Source organism: Equus quagga, chromosome 17 (assembly GCF_021613505.1).
Source record: "Equus quagga isolate Etosha38 chromosome 17, UCLA_HA_Equagga_1.0, whole genome shotgun sequence".
In the NCBI taxonomy this organism is placed as follows: domain Eukaryota; kingdom Metazoa; phylum Chordata; class Mammalia; order Perissodactyla; family Equidae; genus Equus; species Equus quagga.
In genome coordinates, this window is record NC_060283.1 from 38534414 (window position 1) to 38552247 (window position 17834).

A 17834-nucleotide genomic window follows, 5' to 3' on the forward strand; every position below is an offset into this window, starting at 1 on the left:
CTAAGCTGGCTTCTGGGAACTTTACAACAGCTGGTATGAGTCCAAATTCACTAAACCTATAATTTTTAACCAACTCTAATTCTTACTATGTAAATTTAAACAAGTGTCTTCCTAGCTCCTTTCTCCTTAACGATCGCGAATTCACACACACGTCCAGTGCTACCTGCAGTCCCCAAGGACTCATTTCTGGAGGCAGACAGGTGGGAAGGGAGAGACCACTGGTGTCTCAACATCGATTTGAGCTGAAATGCATGAAAAAGCTTTGCCCAGGTGATACCGACCCCTGACAGATGGGGCGAGGGCCTCCCACGAAGGTGGGAGTTAGACAGCTGAGGTTGTATTTTCAGTCAACAAAAAAGGGTGAGCATAGACTAGACCACATCAAAGAAACACACAGCTCTCAAAAAAGAACGGTCGGAAGGAGGCTGGTGTGTCTCGTGGCAGAGCAAGGGGAAGCCTGGGCCCTTCGAGCGCTGGCCCATGGGGCTAGCACCAGCACGGGCCACCCACGCCTGGGCACTTCTTTCTAAGAGAAGACAGCTTCTCCTTCAAGCCCTGCCACACTCTGCCTGAGCTGTGGCAGCTGGGAACGTGCTTGGCCCATGAGGGACAACCCCCAACAAATGGCAGACTGTAGTTGGTGGGTAAATGCCAGCTTCTTTGTGTTTGGATGGGCAACCCTGGGGCAGGTCCCATGCAGTCCTCCGAAGTCCCTAGCAGTGTTGAGTCATAGTTGTGCACAGTGACAACTGCTCCTTAGCACGCCTGTGTCTGCTTCCTTCCCTTCCCGGTCTCCCTGCCCCCTCTCCCCTCCTGTGCTTCCTGGGCTCGCCTCCAGAGCAAACTACTTGCATTCAAATCCTTGCTCTGGAGTCTGCTCCGGGGGGCGCCAATCAAAGACAGGTAATGTCCAGTGTTCCTCACTGTCACATTCCTGCCAGGGTGAGGAGCACAGTAGGCCCTCCCCCATAGGCCCCTCTGTCCAAGAAAGCCCTTCCCTAGCTTGGGTTCCACAGCCACCAGCAACATCTGACCCCACATGGCAGTCTGCCTACAGGAAGCAAACTCGCTGGTCCCGTGAGCCTGGCAGGGAGATTGTCCGTGAACATCAATGAACTGGCACTTGGTTGAAACTCTTGGGACTGGTGAACTTGGAGGGGAGCAATGAGTCAGTCTTTCCAGGGCCCAAAGCTCTGGGACACCAATAAGATGGGGTTTGGGGTCTAAGAAGCTGTGAGCAGAAAGTGGCTGCCCGGACACCCCACCCCGTCTCCCAGGAAACCCCAAAGACGAGGCCGGCCTCGCTCTAGCCCACAGTGGTGCAGGGGCTAAAATGGAGCAATAACAAGACTCCTTCATTGCGTGTTCCTCATCATAGATGACCACACTCATTTAACCCATCGTAGCTGCAGTAGCAAACAGATTTTTTCATAAACACTGAGCTAATGATTAGCTGCCTTGTATAATGGAAAGTCCATGAGATGGACAATCACCATGGGATCAAATCCCAGCACTGCTACTTCTTAGTAGCAACTTGGGGAAGGTTCCAGAACCTCTCTGAGCTCCTGAGTCCTCATCAGTAAAATGGGATGACATCCACCTCCGCCCGTGTTGTGACGATGAAACGTGATAAAATGTGTAATGGGTGTGGCAGACAAGTTTGAGTCCGTCCATCTTTTCCCTACCTACCTCCTCCTACCCAGACCCCTCCCACTGGGATTCTGGGTGGAAAATCTCCCCTCCAAAACCTGAGGCACCAGGTGCAAATCACTATTAATTTGATTCCATGCAGGAAACCTCTACACTGGCTTTACCCACTTCATACTAGTTTCTCTACCGCCATTTCCACTAAAAATAGCTGTAAAAGTCACAGCTAACACCAAGGGCTGGCACCTTCGATGCAGTATCTCATTGAATCCTCACAGCAACCCCTCCTTCAACTCCTAGTATGCCCATTTTACAGATGAGAAAATTAAGGCTCAGAGAGCTTGTGAAACCAGCCCATCAGCACACACCTAGTCAGAGATACAGTGGATGGAGACCCAGAGACCGAGCGGTGGGATCCAGACACCGAGCTCATAATTATGGTACCATACTGTTCACTTTGTGGAAACTCAAAGAATATTCTCTCTCGTGCACCATCTCCTGAGGCAAGGATCTCTACAGATGTCTAGATGCTGCCCTCTCCCGTAACATCGCCCAACTTCTCCTGCTACGGCTTTTATGTTGGAGGAGAAGGTTGGTTTGTTTTTTTGAAGGTCTGTTTTTAATATCGTATTTTTTTAATGCTGCTAATGGCATCTGATGTCAAAGGCCCATTTCTGGACGTGAGGTTGGGTGCCTGTACGTTGCTTACCTGGACCCCGGGCTGAGCAATGAAATGCTGGTCTGTTGCCTCCACCGCCAGCTCCAGACAGTTGCTTCCACCCCATGCTTCACAGGAGTAGACCAGCAGCTGTTCGGCCAGGTCCTCGTCGTTGCTGTAACACTCCGTGAACAGCTCTACAGTGTCACGATCACCAGAGAGAGGGAAGCTGGAGGCAGGGCTGGCAGACACACGAACTGTCTTGCCCCCACCCCTCCCAACCAAGCCCTGACTTCAGGAAAAGCCTGGGTGTGAGCATCCTGGTTTATAAGAGGCATAGAGGATGCCAGCACAAGGTACTTCTTCCCTGAACAAGGCCTTTTCTTTAGGCACACCATACCCCTCACAGCTCCTCATGGCAGCAGACGTCAATAAAAACTCATCAGTAATAAACCATCTGTGTGCCTGACCCAGGGGTCTGGGGTCTTCTGTCAGTAGATGCACGTGAAACTGGCAGGCTAACTCATTAGCTTGCAAGTCAAGTAAAACCTCAGATGTGTCACAATTTCTTAACAGCATCCCCAAAACAAAACACCCGAAAGCTCCCTGTGGCATCAAGTTACTTAGACCTGGCCTGGGTTGGCCCTGGGCGGTTGTGGGATGAGAGCCCACATTTTCCCACTTTCTTGGAAAAGTCAGTAAGTGCCAGGAGCAAGGGGCATCTGGCTTTTGCCACAATGTGTGCACCCATGACCATGTGATCTGCAGGTGGGAGCCTGGCCATGCCACTGACCACCATCAGGCCTGTGAGTGCCATGGGCACATGTGTGTGGCATCCTTCTCCTGGAGGCTTACCCACTGCGCGGGTCTCGTACTCATTTGCCAGCTCCTCAGACTCCCCAGCAGCATTGATGTCATTCTTCACCTTGGCCAGAGTCTTCAGAAGCTTGCTGGCTCCCAGGGCCGCCAGAGTACAGCCTCTGGTCTTTTGGAGGAGTGGAGAACGTTCAGGTTAATTCATGATCCTTTGAAGTGATCGAGTCAACATTAATGTCAGGTGAGGGTGAACTCACGGCAAAAGCAGGAAATGGTAAAATCTGAACTGTTCATAACAATTCAAAGTAAAATTCGTGATGTGCCCAAGATACACTTGAACCTGAATACGCTCACAGTCTTGAACGTGAAATTAGCATATAAAAAGAAAACATCCAGATAAATGCAGGAGGAAACTGGTAGGAGGAGTATGACTGTGGGAGGCCTAACTACCCACTGTGGTACTGTAATAATAGTTCAAAGAAGGAAAAAGTGGTAAGGATTGGAAGACCTACAACGTAGGTAGTGAGACTGTGTGTATGAACTCAATATTCAATACCCAATTTTATGCTCTAAAAATGGAGAATGTACCTTCTTCACAACTGTCCATAAATCATTTACAAAAACCATTCTGTGCTAAACCACAAAGAAAAGTCTCAGGGAGCTTCCCAAAGAAGAGTCTGTACAGGCCCTACTTCCTGTCCATAATGCAATAAAGCTACAACTTAATTTTTTAAATTAAACTTAAAACTCTCTTGAAAAACTAGCACACAGGTGCACACAGCTGAGAAGCAGGTGTCTACTGGATTGCCCACCCAGCAATACTGCCTTCCAGGGACCTCCCCTTCCAAACACACCTCCATTGCCATGGAAACACACACAACCATATTCACCTGACATTAGACATCCCATTTTATCAGTGATATTTTCAATTAGGCATGTGAGTTCTGAGAAGGTCAGAACAACCACAACAAAGTATGCATTTGGCGTGGGTTGGACCTTTACCTGTTCCCAAATGACTTTGGAGAGTTCCTTCTTGTTCTGAAGAATGGCCCAGATGAAGAGCGCTTGCAGGGGGTGCCGAGTAATAGGAGACACGTCCTGGGAGGAGTTAAAGCATGAGGTCAGCATGTGCAAATGGAACATCACAGTAGTAGATGCACCGCTCTGAGGCTGGAGATGGGGGTCAGGATGCCCCAGGAGAACACCCCACACTCGGAGGGCTCTGTAACTCGGTGTATGAATCCATTTTAACAGCACAGTGATGTGATTTTCATCTCTGCAACTCACCAGGTGGTATAATTTGACACAAAACCTTTTTTCTATCATAAAAGACAATGCACAACTAGATGGAAGGTATAAAGGGCGAAAAAGTGTGCTGACAGCAATTTAAAAACTGAATGACATCTGGCAGGCCGAAGAGAAAGCAATTCCTTCTCATCACATGAATCTTTCTCTCACCTATAAAAATCATTCAGACTGAATTCTAACTTTCCTATGGTTTAAGTTCAGTTATCACAACGTAAAACTATGCTTATTTCTTTGCAGCATTATTCAAAGTTTTGATTCCTAAGATATCAATTGGGGTCCCAGCTCCTATTCAGCATTCCAGATATTCCAATGAAACCTTTTCAGATAGAAAACAACTAAATGTATATATTCTTTTTAAACTTCCTTAGAGGTTTTATCAACATCCAAACTGCTTCAGGCACAGTTATGGATACTGTGGAGGGTCTTAACATGAATAATGTCAAACAGAAGCTTTCTAAACACTTCCAATTACTTCAAATATCTAAAAAATCATTTAGATGTTTGCAACACACACACATGTACACATTAAAATCCTAGAACTATAAAAGATAATGACCTAGTTTGAGTTTCCCCAGAAGCAATCAAGCATTTGAGACAAGTAGTTTATTTGAAGGGTGATCTCAGGAAAACCAATAGGAGAGTTAGGAAACAAGATCAGAAAAGTAAGAACCCATAAAGGGTGCATTACCAGCAAGTCGTCTTGGTAGGTAACTAGAGATTAATCCCTTAGGCAATCCTAGGAGCCAGTGGAGAACACAAGCTCAGGATTATCTCCTCCAAGCAGGGAGGGAGCTGGGGTATTTATACACCAACATCTGGCAGAAATTGGTCTCAGACCAGAGCAACCCTTCAGCAAAGAGTCGCAGGTGCTGGCAGTTGGAAACTGAGCCTGCCTGTACTTAAAATAGGAAAGCTTGAGAGAGTAGGGGTGGTGCCTCCACATCTTCTCAAATGGAAATCTGGATTATTCCACTGGAAATATTCTCCGCTCTTTAATTCACAAAAGAACACTTGGCAGTTCTTCAGTCCTCTACACGGGCAGCAGAGGACTATTTTAAGCAGATCATGTCCATAAGGCTAAGACAAGAGCATGCAGCCATTCCATTGTCCCTGTTCCCTGTCAGATGCCTTCAGAAAGTGTGTGCACCACACTAAGCTTCATAATTAGAAAAACTGCAACAACTAGTTTGAAATATAGCACAAAGCTGAAAGCAAGACATCAGAGAACTCACCAGGTAGACTCATTATCTTAAGCAAAGGCAGTAGAAAAAATTAACAATGCCAACACATTAGCTACTTTATGGCAATGAGGTAGGGAGTGGGAAAGATGGAGGTAGAGAAATTTTTTAAAGGAAGACTCAAAAAAACAGAGAATTCAAGCAGACAACTGCCCCAGTACATACGTGAAATTCTATGTCTATCTCGTCCCTGCTATTCCTGTCTTCCTTCCGGAAGCCTCTTCGGAAGTTAGCCACCAGTTTCCAGACGAATGTGAGGAGGGCGTCGTTATAGGAATTCTTGGCAATCTGCAGGTTCCGATACACAAGGGTGCTGAAGTGATTGGAGAAGAGCTCGGTGAGGACGTCGTTGGTGAGAAACGTCCGTAGGTTCAAGCCATTCTCCAGAAAGAGGCAGACGAACTTGGGTCTGTCCTTTATGAGAGCCGTAAACATGACTTCTTGAAGGTCAGCAGACTACAGAGAAAGACCAGAGAGAGAACTCACACCCTAAGTCCAATAAAGGAAACACAAGGTGTTTTCTTTCCCAGTCACATTGAATTTCCAGTCACAAAGTAATAGCATCTTCAACCTCTCTTCCAATTCTGCTTTGGGAATAAAATTTATCTTTTTAATTGTACACAATACTGGATTATAGTTCCAATATCTAGACAGGCGAAGTAGCATGGCGGAATCTTTGAAATCAGCTAGATGTGGGCTTGGAAGTTACTTGGCTCTTGTTACTGTAAAGCGTGGATAATTACAATGTAGGGATGTAGGCATGATGTTGGTCAAGAAGAAGCACTCAGTTAGGGCACAGGGGGCTAGCAGTATAGTGCCCATCACTTCTCTGGAGTCTACAGGAGACACTGATGGTGTGCCAACCACCGGCCAACTCTTCACTCTGTGCCATGGAATCGTCCTGCTGCCCTCCACATGCCACCAAGTGAACGCCTGGTCATGTCACATAACAATAAGTCATTGGAACCCTTGACAACTACACCAGGTTATTATTTATCTTTATCTCTAGTTTCTGGGCTCCTGATAAAACTTACCCCATGGAAGCTTATTGAAAATCTTAGTAAAGATAATTAATGTTTACTCTGGGCATACACCAGGTCTACAGGCCACACCAGCTCTCAGATATGTCCTGTTTGTCCTCCACAATATTTCTTACAATGTGATTCAGTTGCCAACATTAAAATTAGAAGGTTCACAAAAATCCACATTTCTAGCATTAAAATCCAGATTCACGAGTGAAAATCAGAAGCACTGACAACACAGGGAACCATCAGCTGGAGCCAAGTGGCAGCTGCTCCTACAGCCTGGTCTCTCCTGTCCCCAAGGTCCCCAGCACTTCTCATTGCTGTCCAACCCAGTGTCTTACTTGCCTGCCCCCTGGTTCAGGGGAATACTCCCGCCAAGGGCAGCATTATCGGTTTATGTTTCTGTATAATGTTGGTCTCACGGGGATCACACATTGCCTGGAGAGGGAACTGTCAAGAGTGCCTCGAGGCCCCACACTGTGTCTCCAGGTAGCATAGGGAGGGGAAGAGGTGGCTGCTCTGGGGACAGCAGCGGCTGCACTTTCTCCCCCATCCTCATGGCAAATGTTTCTTGTGCCTGGCATTTCACATTTCCTTCTAAATCCGCTGGCCTTGCCCGTGCTCATACATTTGATACATAAGGCGGCGGTTCTCAAACTTCCGTCACAGTCACCTGGAGAGCTTACTAAAACACAGGCTGCTGGAGTCAACCTCAGAGCTGCTGCTTCAGCGAGTCTGAGGTAGAGTGTGATCATCTGCACTGCTGACACGCTCCCAGGTTATGCCCACGTGGCACTGGTCCAGGGACCACACTGGCAGATGAGAAAGAGGAAGGCTTTGCAGCCAGACACATCTTCGCTTCCAAACCTTGGTTCTACCATCACCCGGATGAGTGACCTGGAAGAAGACTGCATCTCTGAGCCTGTTGGCTCTTCTATAAAGAGGTGCTGGTGGGGACGAGATGAGACAAAATACAGGTCAAGATGCCTTCAGAGATTCAAGTTCAGAGCAGACCCTCAAAAAAACATCAGTCACTCCGCGTCCTGTGGTACCCACGGAGCCCTGGCTTATTAACCAGCAAAATGAGATCGTCCCTGTTACGGGCTGGTGTGAGGGCCAAGTAAACTAACACAATGAAACCGCTCTGTGCATCATAAAAGGTTACACAAATATTACTATTATTCCAAAGATTCTTATTTATTTTTAAACAAAGACTTATATAGCACTTAATATGTGCCAATGTTCTAAGCACTTAGAAAACTTATCTGATTTGATCATCAGAACAATCTGATGAGCTAGGTTCTGCTGCTCGTCACCTGGAAGGGCAGCAATGAAAGAATTAGGAAAGATCATCAAGTGTAAGGAAGTGTCGTTAAAGAGGAAGGGCAAGGTTATCCACACTCTCATATTCCCGATTACCCTCTATGGGTGCAAAAGCTGGACAGTGAAGAGGGCTGAGAGGAGAGAAATGGATTCATCTGGCATCTGGCGTTGGAGGAGAGCTCAACGGATAGCCTGGGAGGCTGGAAAGATGAACAAGCACGTCCTACAGCAAGTTAAGCCTGAACTATCGCTGGAAGCAAAAATGATAAAACTGAGGCTGTCCTATTGGGCACATCATGAGAAGGCAGGATTCTCTGGAAATGACCATAATGCTGGGCAAAGTAGAAGGCAGCGGGAAAAGAGGAAGGCCAGATATGAGACGAGTGACTCTACAAGGAAGTCATAGGCATGAGTCTACAGGAGCTGAGTAGGGCTGCTGAGGACAGGACACTGTGGACATCACTCACTCAGAGGGTCACCAGGGGTCAGAGATGACTTGACAGCACATAACAACAAGGGCATGGTGTACACGCTCCCACCATGGCCGGTTTTCAGCTACCAATGTGACATCATTGAATGGAGAATTGGAAATGGACATGGAGCAGCACACCACCATATAGTATTTCCAGCACACAAGTACAATAGATATAAATAACCTCCAGAGCACAGACCACAGTAAACGTAGTAAAATAATCAGAAAGTGTTGAGTCTTGATTATTTATCATTTTTGTTTTTAATAAAATTTATTTAGTTTTTAAGTTTATCTAATTTTTAATAATAACTGTATTTAACAACCGACTCACAAAACCCCTAAACATTTAGCAGTCACCTCTTGCTAAGACCAGTAGGAGCTGGCTGCAACTCTCCACACTATGGGGAAATTGAGGCACAAAGAGGTTAAGTCACTTGCAGAGGTAAACTCATGCCGATGAGCTGGCTCCAGGGTTTACTCTCTTAACCATGAGGCCTTCACCCTTAACTATCTTCAGGTAACTTAACAAAATTAAATGTACCATTCAATACGTGCCTGAGTTTATGCTTATTTGCACAATCTGACCTTACTTAAATAGGACATTTTACACATGGAGATTCATTTATGAATCAATTAACTAGATCTGCTCAGAATTCTATGTTCTCTCAACTAAATAAAGGCTTGTAATGTGTGATGAGGTTCATTACACTGCAAAGACCAAACACAAGATAATGTTTGCTAAAGGAATGAATAATTTAAAAATCCATAAGCCATTACTTTATTTGCATTCTATTATTAAAATTGACCATATGTTAATATAAATCAAGTTTTCATCTTTGATTATACAATTGGCCTTAGACATACAACTTCCATACTGGGGGAGTCTCAATTTTCTAGCTCTAAGGCATTCATTGCATGTTTTCAATCTACTGATTCTATTGTTCCCTTATGCATCTCACTGCTGACAATTTTCTTATCAGAACGAGGTTAGGCAGGTGGGGCAGGGTGCAAAATGAGGACCACTGTCTTGATTTTTAGTTGAGCTACTTCTGGTAAACTCCTTTCGATCATTCTGCACATATTTTCCTTATATACTTCTGCCGATCTGCTCCCCAGAAGACATCTACACCTCTACACCCAGATAAAGGGTCCCCTCTCATATCATGGTTGAAGAGCTATAAACTTTGGATGGTGTTGGTGGGTTGATGTTTTCTCACAGAGGTGCATTTATTTGTATTATCTCTTCACAACAAACCTACTACGTCAATGTTATTATCCCATACTACAGATGAGGCAAATGAGGCTCAGCAACACTGATACACCAGAACAGAATAATCCTTTGCAAGATTCAGTATTGAAGACTTTGTCAGAAATGGACCAGATGCGACACTGGGATAACCCAGGAGGGCTTCTTATTTACCTCCCATCGGCGGTCGTTGGTGAAAATCTCATCATTGGCTAGGTCCAGCTGGTTCCATTCCAGCAGAAGCTTCAGCTGCCCGTTCCAGTTATCCTTATCCTGTTCATTGGTGCTAAAGGCTGTCAGAGGACAGGAAAAAAATCACCTCACCAAAGGCCCAGAAATAAGAGAGTCAGAACAATTTCATATGGCCAATTATCAAAGGAGAGTCTAAGCATCTCTCTTACAAACACTGAGAACCGTCATCTCACTGTATTTTCATTCATTCTTATCCATATTCTGTGTCCCAAAGCATATAATGAGGATCAATCCAGGCAAAAATAATATCTTTCCATTTCATATCCTAACAGTATAACTACGGTATATTGATATTTTTGCATAGATTCAGATTCCATAAGTGTTACATTTCAAGGACCACATCTGACTTACACTATATCTAAATCTGTGAAATAATGAGCCACATTATAAAATGTTCTACTTGTCTTTTCCAGAGCTGATATTTTCTGTATCTATGTATCTCTATAGATATAATGCCATTTTAATAAATATCCTTATGACCAAATTTCTGGCCAGCACAATAAGAATGATTCTAATAAACAGCTGATGCTTAAATCGCACGTCCTGGTTCCCTCGCCCTACTCTGCACATCTGACGTATTTTCATCAGGAGGCCCAGCTCCAGCTGTTCTTTGCCGAGGATCTGTTTCCCTCAGGTAATATCCACCTTGATGGAGTTCTAAGACAGCAAAGACCACAGATGAGAATTTGAAAACTGAGGTTCATTCACAAGCTTCAAGAGATTTGTAAACCCCTGAAATTGAATGTAAAATTATTTATGTGTGTGAAGCGTGTGTGTGCCTGTGTGTGCATATACATGGAACCTTAGGACAAAGGTCCATAGCTTTTATTACATTCTCAATGGAGTCTGAGGCTCAGATAAAGATTTTAAATTTCAGTTAAAGACAGCTCTTTGGCGACTGCCATGATTGTATTTGACCAGTATTTTAACGACATACAAATTCTTGTTGTATTAAATTCATTCAACTAAGGAGATTTAACTCAGCAGGTCAATAGTGGTTATTCTAGCTTCCAATCTATGATAATCAAAATTAAGTGCAAGATTACATTTCAATAAAGCTGTTAAAAAAAAATAAATGCTAGTCATGGAAAGCCACACAAAGCTGAAACGTCTAAATGAGCCATTTTTACTCACCTTTGTACAAAGCGTAGGAAATAGCGTTGCTCACAATTTCATCCCCAGCTTCCTCCATTTTAATAACTGTTAATAGGTGAGAACTTTCGAGAATTTCTTTGAGCTGGCAAGATGTAAAGAGCAGAGCTGTCAGCCAACTGATTTTAGGCATGAGGAGCCTAAACTCCTCTCTTTTGGTGAGGAATCTTTTATTCCACTTTTTTTATAAAGACCACCGACAGGGGTGTTCCAGATCTCCTTCTCTCACCTACGACGCCTTTCTAAACTGGAATAACAAGTCCTTTACCATAATGAGAATAAAGTACCGGTTATACAAGGCCACTGTCCAAAACCTGAGAGACTCATTGACTAAGGGCGAGTGTGTGTGTGTGTGTGTGTGTAACGAATTCAATTGTTGAATGAATGAATGAATAAACGAGGAAAGGGTACCAGAAAACCACAGAAATCATCCAAGTGTGATCACAAGAGCTTAAACCTAAGAAGTTCGCTGTGAATGAGAGCCAAGAGGACTTGGTGATTAGAGAGATAAGGAATTTGCTATATTATCCTTGGTGATTTTCTGTAATGTTTAACTTCAAATATTTTGTAAAATTAAAGAGCTGGGGAGTGCTGGCCCAGTGGAGCAGTGGTTAAGTTCGTGTGCTCTGCTTTGGTGGCATGGGGTTCACAGGTTCAAATCTCAGGCACAGACCTACACACCACTCATCAAGCCACGCTGTGGTGGTGTCCCACATACAAAGTGGAGGAAGACTGGGACAGATGTTAGCTCAGGGCCAATCTTCCTCATGCAAAAAGAGGAAGATTGACAATTGACGTTAGCTCAGGGCCAATCTTCCTCACCAGAAAAAAAAAATTAACGAGCTGGGGATGGACAGAGCCCCAGATTCCATGGTTTTGGGTGTTGGTGATCTTGGTGGAGGCCTGGTGAGGAAGTGCATCTTCTAGAGGAGGAAGCAAGTCTGGTTTTGGTTAGACTGCCTTCCAGGTGGTGGTGGGTTTTCCTGGCAACATTTGGAAACGGGGACCTGGACCCCCAGAGTGTCTGGGCCAGGCGGCAGAGGGAAGTCTCAGGTCAGGTTGGGAGGATGAAAGATGTGGACCAAGAGGTGTCCTTGGGTTTGGACTTTAGGAGGTGACCTTTAAGGCTGTAGTGTCCTGGGGAAGGTGGTGCTGGAGGCCTTGGTTTAAAGGCGCCCGAGGTGAGGAGGAAATAAATAAAAACTTCAGGAAAATACACTCCGTAGTGGGTTCAATGGAGAGTGGGAGGCGGTGCATGAGGGCAAAGGCCCTCTCCCCGTGCTGGCAGAAGGAGAGGGGTCTGAGTAGAAACGACAGGCAGGGAGGGGTCCAGGTTCCACTGCTCTGGGACACAAGACATGGTGGGAGCACAGAGGGGCTGAAACATCCTTTCCTTTGAAATGAAAAGGGAAAAGGAGAAAGTGAACATGGATCCAGAGCAAACCGATGGGACCCAGAGACGGCTGCAGGGGTTCCTACCTGGTCTCCGCTTCTCCACTCGTGTACTTTTGCCTCCTCCAATCCTGTCCCCCAACTGCAGCCGGTGTGAGCTTTCCCAAACACAACCCTGATCACATTCTCGCCCTGCTTCAAACCTTTCAGTGACTTCTCATTACACTTGAACAAAACCAGAACCTTAAAATGAGGTTCAAGGAGCTCCCTGACATGGCCCTTTGTAAGCTCTCCAGCTTCCACCCACAATATCTATCCTCATTGCCATCTTTCAGCTTTTCAGGTAGGCCATGCTTACCTTGGACCTCAGGACCTTTGCACATGCTGCTTCCATGATTTCAATTCCAACCCTCACCCCTTTAACTCTACTCATCCTTCACATCACAGCTCCCACATCACTTCCTCTGAGAAGCATTCCCCTGAAAGGACTTTGATACCAGGCCAGGCTCCCTTGGCTCAAGCCATTCTGAATTCATGTTACCTCTCTTCACAACACCCATTTCAGCTTGAAATTATACAATGCTTTCTATTGTAGTCACTCAATATGAACTTTTCTTCAGTTTCTGTTTTCTCTATGAAGACAGACTCTTTCTGTTGTGTATACTATTCTTTCTGAAGTGCCTATTCCAGAACCTGGCTTAGAGTATGTGCTCATTTAATAAATGTCAACTGAATAAATGAGTAGATGAAAGAGTTTGAAATGAATGAATGAATGATATCGAGGTTGGCTGATAGATGGGAGATTATGAAGGGTCAATTTTTTGAGAAGGCAAGGAGTAGATACGGGGGAACAACTCTGAGAGAACTGGTAGAAGAGAAGGGCATGACCCCAGGAAGAAGTATACAAAGTCTCTTTGTAATGTATGCTATTTTTCTTCCCTTTTTTTTTTCTTTTTGGTGAGGAAGATTGGCCCTGAGCTAACATCTGTTGCCGATCTTCCTACTTTTTTTCTCCCCAAAGTCCCGGTACATAGTTGTATATCTTAGTTGTAAATCCTAGTTCTTCTATGTGGGACACCACTGAGCATGGCCGGATGAGCGGTGTTAGGTCCATGCCCAGGATCTGAACCAGCAAACCCTGGGATGCCAAAGCGGAGTACACAAACTTAACTACTTGGCCATGGGGCTGGCCCCTGGGATCTCTTGAAAAGGTCGACAAAGTATGAGTCCAGGTTTCTGGGCTGGTTGTCCACATGATCAGTGAGGTCATCCACAATTATGCTGGGACTTTGCTCAATTAATATTTGACTGAATGTATACATTCATTAATTAATAGTTCTACTCTCAAGCTTGGTCTTTTGGGAAATCTGTACCAACTGCAAAACCTCATAGGAGCACATCATTAAAATGCCAGACTAATTTTTACTAATGATGTACATCTTCTGATTGATATGATTATAATTATGATATATCATTAACATATTAGATATGAATATGAATTAGACACGAATCCCAGAAAGGATAATATATTCACAGAAAGCGAAATGTGTCTGATCTTAGCCTGCTTCAGATGAGCTTTCTGTAATGATTTTCTTGAAGCAGAAATCAAAATTCTTCATTAGGTGGAACGGCCTTTTGGATATGACCTGTTCCAACTCTACAAGCCAACATGTACGAGGAGTATGAGGAAAGTCCTAGAACGGACCCAGGGCCATCTTTGGTGGGTAACTTGGGAGCTGACTATATCTTCCTCTATGCGTATCCTTGAACTAACCACTGAATTTCCATCCATCACAGGAAATTACCTTGAGCACAGAGCTCAACATGCAATAACTTACACCGATATTTACACTTTGGGACTGTGCCATCCACATGTCTGGAATTGACTCAGACTGTTAGGTCTAAAAATGCAGAGAACAGAAAATGCATAACCACTTTGGGGAGGGAAAACTCCTTCTCCTCACCCACACGTCTCCAGGCAGAGGGATCTCCATGCCAATTAGGCCCCTGGAGCATCTCCACCCCTTTCACTTACCGCTACTCAAGGTAGGGGGGTGACACATCAGACTGGTGACTTTGGCCTTGCCCAGCCAGCCCTTTCCTGCTTCTCCGTTGGGATCTGCTCTTTGCAGAATGCTAGTGCCATGGTCTGCCATCAGCCACATGCCTAGCCTGGCGGGGAGCCCAGCAGTTGCCTCTGTTTGGGTGGGCTCATCTGTCCCATTCTGGGGCTCAGCAGAAGGAGGCCCATTGTGGATGCCCCCCGAAGCCACATCTTTCAACTTTACCTCCATCATCAATGAAGCTGATATTTGATCTCTATTTCCCCGATTCTTATGTCTGTCTCTCAACTGGACGTGGCCAATATACAAGAAATCCCAGGACAAACTTGCATACAAAACCACCAGGTTTACCTTTTTTAGTAAAATCTGCAAAATGTAACTTCTCGAGTAGGAATATCATGTAAGCATTTGTTGTGCAGGACATCATTCAGCACCAACATTGACCCTCAGCCCTGGGAAGAAGATGCATCTGCATTTTTAAATTCTGAATCTTAGACAAGGAGGCTTAACCCAGCAAGGACTTGCTTCCTAATCACTTCGATCCCTCTGCACGTCATCAGGATTATCACCTAACTGCCCCCTTATCTGAAATTAAATAAGACCAATAGGGTCCCATAGTCTGTTAATTCACTACAGAGTACCTGGTGGCCTGGAAGACTGGGTTGATTTCTCTCATTATTTACAAGAATTTGGTTGTCCAGGCTGGCCATAAATAATGACAAGGGCTACCATGAGCAAGAAGATGATCTCCATCACAGGGACGGCCTTCCCACATACAGAGATGCCCGTTTGGCCTGTCAGACTGTCGAGGACTGAACCCCAGGATCCCCGTGTTGGTGCTCGGCAGGGAATGGGTGCCGGTGCCCTGAGGGCCCTACCAGGCCCCTTTGGGGAAGCCACTGGAGGATGGTCAGGAGCCTAAGTCACCCTCAGACCAGCGGGGAGCAGGGTGGGCCTGGAGGCCCAGCCAGCTCGGCCTGAGTGAGAGCCTAGAATCAGCTCCAGGGTCACAGAGCAGGATGTGGTTAGATCAGCCATGGCACAGCCACCCCACGGAACGCTCTACACTTGTGAGAAACGGTGAGTTCAAAAATGGCTAAAAACAGAACATATCACATGATTCCATTTGGTTAACAAAACATGGGTGTAAATGTGTGTGCATGTGAAATACGTGTTTACATGTATGTGATTAGACACGCAAATGACCTGTTTTGGGGGACGGAAAAAATATCAAGGGTTAGAAATGAATCCAAAGTGTCAAGAAACTATCTCTATGGAGGGAATTCTGTTGATTTTGTTTTTCCTTTTTGTTTATCTTTATTTCATATTTTCTCCACAATGAACATGCATTACTTGTGTAATAAAAATAAAGGAGAAAAAAAAAAAAAAGATGATCTTTGCTATTCCAGGATTTCAGTTTGCTGTATTTAGTATTTTGGGGTTCTTCCACAACTAAGTATCATTGAAATGCCCATCTAGCGAAAGAATTTTTTTTTATTATTTATACTAAACCCAACCTTCAACTCTCATGGTAAAATGGGCTCTATGACTAAATTAACTCTGACTGACTACAGCCTGCTATTTCCTTTATGGGAAAATTTCCAAACGGCAGCACATGCTCCTCACATGATCCAAATATAAAGGTCATTTTTGAATGAGCTGATGTGGATGCACCTCCTGATATTAACATGAGCTTCTAACGAACTGAGCAGTCAAGAAAATGAAAGTCATTTCAAGTCAATGGCAGTCATGAAACAGAGAGAAAGATGAGAAGGCATAGCATGATGTTAAAATAAGAAGCATAATGATATTCCAATAAGTGCGCATTTCTTACATGATCTAAAGAGCAAGGTGAGAGATTCTGAATTGAGTCACAGGCCAGTTAATTTAGAAAGGCAATTATTCTGTAGGAACAACTTCTCCTATGGATGTAGACCCAATTTAGAATCCGCGTTTCTTAAACATCATTATCAGGGGTTTCTTTCCTCCTTCTTTCCACCACTCATACATACAAAGCACAGAAGCTCAACGTTGGTGGACATCATGGTGTAAAAGGAGTACCAGCTTCACAAACAGACAGACTTGAGTGTAAACCTCATGTGCCACCCCTTTATGAGGTATCAAGACCTGCCTCCTTCTGTGAGCTTCAATTTCCAGCAAGAAAGTGGTTTGGGCCAGAGGAGAGTCTCAAAGTCACAGAGAATGTATAAAACACCCTCAGCTGCTATGGCGCCGGGCATTTCAGGCTTTCTCCCTTCCCAGGACCTTGGCCCCCCTGCAACTCACCCATTTGATCCAGCTCTCGGTTTCCTCCTCCGGCAGCCGGGACACGGTGCGGGGTAAGAAGCGCACCAGCTTCTCCTTGACGATGGAAGATGTGAGGGCATCCTCCACCTCCAGCAGGCTCGCGATCACGTCGGCAATCTGCCCCGAGCCTTCCACCACCACGCAGGGAATTTTACTTTTGATGGAGGTGTTGATGGCCTGGGAGAGGGGAGAGAGGGTGGGCCAGTTGGAAGGGACCCTGAGCATCCACAGAACCCAGCTCGGGACCAAGTTCCAAATCAAGTTGGTGAACCGAACATATGGACACATCCCTGCCTTTTTCCCTTTGGACTTTTATTTTCAATCAGAAGCAAACCAAAAGTTTGCAATTGCTTCATGAATGAGAAATGTAAGCCAGTTGTATTACATCCTGTGCTGAAACCAAATTCCATAATAAGGACAAGTGTGACTAGCTTAGGTTTTCCATAAATAACTGCTTTAAAACATCCCTATAGACAAAATCAACCACTCCACATACTGACATGAGAGGGTGGAGTGAAAACTCTTAAGATGGTATTCAGTGTTATCATTGATGGCTTATCTGAGAGAGGTTAACAATATTCATACTTTTAAGATATGAAAATACCTTCAAACAACAGCCACATATTTTGTATTATGTTGACTCACATATTTTCTCGTCAAATAATTTCTCTCACCCCTTTGATGAAAAGAGAATAAAAATATATTTGCTTCCTGGATAAACATCTACATTTTTATTTCCTTTATGAAAACCACAGAGGCCAGCACGGGGGCATCAAGTTTCAAGAATTGTCTTCACTTGACAGCAAAGTGATCCACACACAGAGACAGAAGAAACTGTGAAGCCCCTTCCTTCAGCCAAGAGTGAATGTCTTCCTTAGAGAAGACGTAAAGTGCGTGGTTCCCTCATCAGAACAGGCAGAGGGCTGACACATCCA

At 44.8% G+C, this 17834-nt stretch overlaps 1 protein-coding gene across 1 annotated transcript in view; it reads right to left on the reverse strand.

Annotated features, from left to right (window-relative positions):
- TRPM8 (transient receptor potential cation channel subfamily M member 8) overlaps nucleotides 1-17834 on the reverse strand; it is a 76146-nt gene that overhangs the window by 35641 nt on the left and 22671 nt on the right. The window contains exons 8-14 of the mRNA XM_046644347.1: nucleotides 16879-17076; nucleotides 11120-11222; nucleotides 9908-10026; nucleotides 5833-6123; nucleotides 4124-4219; nucleotides 3161-3290; nucleotides 2357-2502 (exon numbers count right to left, since the gene is read on the reverse strand). Coding sequence (XP_046500303.1) covers nucleotides 2357-2502; nucleotides 3161-3290; nucleotides 4124-4219; nucleotides 5833-6123; nucleotides 9908-10026; nucleotides 11120-11222; nucleotides 16879-17076 — 1083 coding nt within the window. The remainder of the gene's footprint in view (nucleotides 1-2356; nucleotides 2503-3160; nucleotides 3291-4123; nucleotides 4220-5832; nucleotides 6124-9907; nucleotides 10027-11119; nucleotides 11223-16878; nucleotides 17077-17834) is intronic.